This window comes from Fukomys damarensis, unplaced genomic scaffold (assembly GCF_012274545.1).
Source record: "Fukomys damarensis isolate Sample0158 unplaced genomic scaffold, DMR_v1.0_HiC HiC_scaffold_16, whole genome shotgun sequence".
Lineage (NCBI taxonomy): Eukaryota > Metazoa > Chordata > Mammalia > Rodentia > Bathyergidae > Fukomys > Fukomys damarensis.
The window spans coordinates 5064826-5070151 of NW_022900928.1; the positions used below are offsets into that span (position 1 = coordinate 5064826).

General features: G+C 51.1%; 1 protein-coding gene across 1 annotated transcript in view; it reads left to right on the plus strand.

Moving 5' to 3' along the window:
- Positions 1–5326, plus strand: part of Lin7c (lin-7 homolog C, crumbs cell polarity complex component) — a 5934-nt gene extending 608 nt beyond the window's left edge. The window contains exons 2-5 of the mRNA XM_010640447.2: positions 2008–2126; positions 2392–2463; positions 3002–3211; positions 3325–5326. Coding sequence (XP_010638749.1) covers positions 2008–2126; positions 2392–2463; positions 3002–3211; positions 3325–3480 — 557 coding nt within the window. The 3' untranslated portion in view covers positions 3481–5326. The remainder of the gene's footprint in view (positions 1–2007; positions 2127–2391; positions 2464–3001; positions 3212–3324) is intronic.

Sequence of the window (5326 nt, forward strand, 5' to 3'; positions counted from 1 at the left end):
GCCCCAGCTGCGGTTCCCCGCCTGGGGACGGAGCGGGCGCTTCACAAACTATCCCGCCGACCCACCGTACGACGGAGGTCTCATAACTAACCGGGGTGGTGACGGATTGTGAGACACTTAAGGGCGCAGTGACGTCTCTTCTTTACGAACCCTACTTTCAGTTGCAGACAGGTTGGTTGGTTGCTTCCGGAGCCAGGTGTTCCAGGAAAATGAAATCTGTGTAGAAATCAGAAAGTCTGTGCAAACACCTGGGACGTGCCGCTCGCAGGGCCCTTGTCCCACCCTTTTTTCCCCAAATTCTTTACTTCAAATATTTCGAGGCTACTTTTGACACCAGCATTAACAGTCATTGGTAATAGTCAGCAGGTGCCAAGTAAACGTTTTCGACGCTACTGGGAAGCAGAGCTTAGCATAGAGATCGAAGTTATTTTTCACACATTAACATGTGCAGTTAAAGTCTGAATGTTACTGCTCTAAGAAGGAAATACATTTTTTAAATCATTGTACATAGAGTAACTTCTCATGCCTTCCCACAGACAGTTGTGCACTTAGAATCGTTAGTGTGCTCCGTATGGCGTTCTCCATTTGGAAGCCTTTTTTATAAATGAGTTGTTTCTCCAGCCCACCAGGTCCTTGATGAAAGCATCATCTTATGGTAGAAACTCTTTGGGGAGACGTGCAAAGTTAGTCTTAAGACTGCGACGTTGCGACGTCTTCCGTCTTGGCACGGTGCTGACGAGTGTGAACAGGAGTACGTGTTTTTTACTTGAAAGCAGAGCTGTACGCTTCAAACGATCCTCCAGTCGTTGTTGACGGTCTCGTGTAGTTTCAGATGGTGCAGAGAGTGCAACTTCACCCTCTGCCAGTTAGCTTTGAAAGTCATGGCTGTGTGATTTACCCTTAGAGTTACTAGTAGTGGCCATTTAGCGGGATAAGAAGGTCAAATTTCATCAAGTCTGACTCTTACTCAGGGTGCCAGCTGACTCTTACCTACTCCCAGCAGTCCTAGAACAAGTGTGCATGTGAGACGAGATCTTAAATCATCAAAATATAACTCTTTGAAATACAGTGTGAGCACATACAGGGTATAGTTTAGATTTGATAAAGAGTGTTTTACTCTTTTTCATCTTTTCTTGATTGAGTTTCATATTTATTTATTTTGAGATGCTGGGGATCAAATCTAGCACCTAGCGCAGGCTAGGCAAGTGCATAGCACTGAGCTACACCGCAGCCCCGGGTATGTTGATCAAATATTTTTTATCAGTTTAAGCTTTTATTACTTTAAACTAGAAAAAAAAAGTGTGCTCCTTTGTGGCTTTGTTATAATGTATAGGAGCTTCTTCTCTTAAGTCAGAAGAAGTCAAGGAATAGAATAGTAGGTGTATTGAGCACCCTGTGGTGCAAAGACAGTTAAGGAAAAAAACACAAGAGAGACCCTGACAAGCAGTACAATAGCACACGAGTCTTGCACGTGTCTTCATTCCCAGAACGTTTGCGCTGTCAGCCACTGCCTGCGTCTGTGGCCGAACCATCCCTACCTGTGTAGGCCCCACAATTTCCTTTGGGAAGTGAGCAGAGACCTCCCTCCAACAAGGTCTCTTTCGGGATTCAGGGCTCTGCTTCTTACGAAGTTAATGAGATTTTTTTATTGACTGAAAGCTGCTCAGAATACCGCCAGCTTTTCTGAAGCGATACGGTGTTGCTGTCTGTGACACTCGAGCCCGGTCCTCTCCCGCTTCCCTGTGACCATTCGGTGTCCGACACTGAGTGTGTGTGCAGCTGATTGTTTTTCGAAGCCTGTACTTGTGTAACACCAGGACTGTTTTCTCATCCCCCAAATGTAGTGTGCTCTGATGTTACTCTCCCGCCCTCCACTGCCGCCCTTACACGCAGACGTGCACACCAAGCCCCGCCTCTCTGCGTCTGCTCGTCCTTGGGAGCCAGGCCTCCGGCTCCGGGAGCAGATCGCCAGCCGGGTGTGTGTGTCTCTCTCTGGTGTGTCTCTAGACATCTGCAGAGCGATCGAGCTCCTGGAGAAGCTGCAGCGGAGTGGGGAGGTGCCGCCGCAGAAGCTCCAGGCGCTGCAGAGGGTCCTCCAGAGCGAGTTCTGCACCGCGGTGCGTGAGGTGAGCGGGCAGGATGGGCCCGGGGGGCGCTGGCCGACAGCAGCTTTGGCTTCAGAAAACGAGCTCCGGGAAAACGTTTGGCCTTCTTCCTCTCGTGTACTGGAATTTTTCATAGAAAAGTGTTTGGCTTTTTTTAATTGTTTTTGTTAAGTGTCAGTAACGATTACAGAGCGAGTACTAATAGCGTGAGGCAAAAGGAAAATGTTTTACCAAGCTGAGTAACGTTGCTTAAAACCTCACTGCCCTGGGTGCCTCTGCTTGGCAGGTGTACGAGCACGTCTACGAGACGGTGGACATCAGCAGCAGCCCCGAAGTGAGGGCCAACGCCACCGCGAAGGTAACGCCGGGCTCCTCCTACCTAAGCGGTGGAAATAGCCGGCTGTTAGCTGCATGGTAAATAAATGTGTTCTGAAAACCAACGTATGATACCTTTCAACCTGTGCTGCGTTGGTGAGAGCAGGACCCTGCCTCGCGCGGTGTAGTGGGCGCGAGGGTCCTGTTCGCCTGCTGGTTCTGTGCTGGACCGGGTGGCCTCAGGCGCTCACGAGCAGGCAGCCGGTGCTCCCGGTCCCCTCCCCTCCGCCAGCGGCCTCCCGGGGCACGCACGTTTGCACACTTCCTGCACACTGAGCTGGGTGGGTCCCGATGGCTTGGAGGACGCTGGTGTCTGTGGTAGGTGAGTCGTTCTCGAGTTAGTTATTAGCAAATAATAAAAGTTGATTGCTAGTTAATGTTTCACCAAACTAAACACTGGCGTTTTTGTTTAATACAAACACTTAAACTTGCGTCTGGTTTTTCAGACTTGGTTTTTATACCTGAAATGGGGAAGAAGAAGAAAATATTTTACAAAGCTGACCACATGCCGTTCCTTCCAGGCCACCGTGGCTGCGTTCGCAGCCAGCGAGGGGCATTCGCACCCCCGCGTGGTGGAGCTGCCGAAGACGGAAGAGGGCCTCGGCTTTAATATCATGGGGGGCAAGGAGCAGAACTCCCCGATCTACATCTCTCGGATAATTCCCGGCGGGATCGCGGACAGGCACGGAGGTCTCAAGCGCGGGGACCAGCTCCTCTCCGTGAATGGCGTGGTGAGTCGGGCAGGGGGCGAGGAGGGCCGGGGAGGCCCAGGCTGCTCCTGAAGCCCCTGGCCGGGCGGCAGGGTCCCCACCTCCCACCGACGCCGCCCCGTCCCGCCCCACAGAGCGTGGAGGGCGAGCACCACGAGAAGGCGGTGGAGCTGCTGAAGGCCGCGCAGGGCAAGGTGAAGCTGGTGGTGCGCTACACGCCCCGGGTGCTGGAGGAGATGGAGTCGCGCTTCGAGAAGATGCGCTCGGCCAAGCGCAGGCAGCAGACCTAGTGCGACGTCCGGCCGCCGGCCTCCTGTCCCTCCCTCCGGGCCGCGCTGGAGTCGGTGGGGGACAGGCGGAGTCACTGGACGGGACGGTTCTGTCCTGCTGTTTTTACAGGCCTTTTTCAAATACAGATTTTTGTCATAAAGTTGTTATAGATTTTTAAAAACGCTTTTTTAATATTAAGATGTACTTTTACATTCTTAATCTTTTTTTAAGAAAAAAAGTTCTCATTTGGCTACTTATTAAAAGTAACAGTTCTCCCGTTTTTTTTCATTTTTTATTTATTTATTTTTTTTTGCTTACTCTTTTTAACCTGTGAAATTTCTTTACGATTTTCCACGAAATTACACCCGGTAGTCTCACGGGTAGTGCTCCATTACACCGTCAGCGTTAACGTCACTACTGCATTTTGTACTTTGAATACACTCGTAATATATATGACCCACGGAAGAGCAGAACTCGGCAGCGTGAGGTTTTTTACTTTTATTTAAACATGGCGTGGAATGGACGATCATTTGCACTGATTTATAAGAGTAAGTTTTTAAACCCTGAAGCAGTCACTGCTAAAATCCATGTCCTTTCCTAATGGAGCAGTGAGGCGAGAGGACCAGTCTGTTGCTGGCATCCCGATGGCCGTCTGTAATCTGCAGTGGGTCACAAACTCGGACGCCAGTCGGGGCGGGCTCCTCCGTGCCCAGACCCGAGCCCAGTCGTGTGCGGTGGGAGCGACAGTCAGAGAAGACACAGGGCTGCTGCCGGCCTCGGCTTCCACGCCCTCCGCCCGCCCAGAGTGGATTTTGGCGGAGGAAGAAGACGGGAGCAAGGCGTGAAGGGGCCTGGGCTGGAGCAGCCGCTCGGCCGGACCTGGGAGTTGGGTCCGTTTCCACCGTGACCGACCGGAAGCCTGTACCGTAACACAGGCAGATGACGGATCGAAAAGTGGGCATTCTCTGACATTCCTTCAGGAAGCATCGAAACGTAGACCTTTTTCTGCATGTGTGTGAGCACGGAGTCTTAAAAGATGATCCCCGTTTTCAGTGGTTTCCGGATAAACGCATGGTTATTTATCACTTAGGTACTGAACACTGGGTTGCATGGTTGCATGTCTGTAGTCCACGCGAAATGTGCTTCTTAACAGGGTCGTGTTGTGCAGTTGTACATCTTCAGAGTTAATTGATGTGCTTTTCAGACGTAGAGACCAAAGTAGTATAGAAGAATTCTGGACTTAATTGAATTGTACAGGTACTAAAGGTGTTTGTGGTAGAGCTTTGTATATTAAAGAGAGGTATCGGTGGGTTTGAAGCCTGTGATATCATTGTGGTGCTTGTGTTCTTGCACTCCAGGGGAGGGTGACCCCAGAGAAGTCTTTCTTACAGCTGCATTAGCTTTCTTCAGGGTGTAGCCACCTTTTACTCTGAATGACCACTTCCCACAGCTTCGGAACTTTTCAGCCTTTTCGGTGTGGAGACTTAGTAAGTCGCGTAAGTTCTTTTTTTCCTGCAGTAACCCACAGTCTGTCCTCTGTGGGTCAGCACCTACTTAGGCTTCTGGCAGCAGGGCCGCCCAGAGAAGCTGCCCCACCGCCTCCGCCCCGGCGCTGCTGCTCCCGGTAGGTGAAGGAGCCGCCTGCCGGCCGCGTACCCTGCGGAGCTGGAGCTCAGACCTGTAGACCCGGCGTGGGTCAGACCCTCTTACGTACAGCTCTCCCGGGCTTCTGTCACGAAGTCGTCTTGTTACACTGGATCGTTCACTCCGCGGCAGCTTGACAGCTGGTGATTTGTCTTGAGGAAGAAAAGGCACCTGGTGGTCCTTATTTGGAAAATATTAAGTCTGGCTTTAAAAAAAAAAACC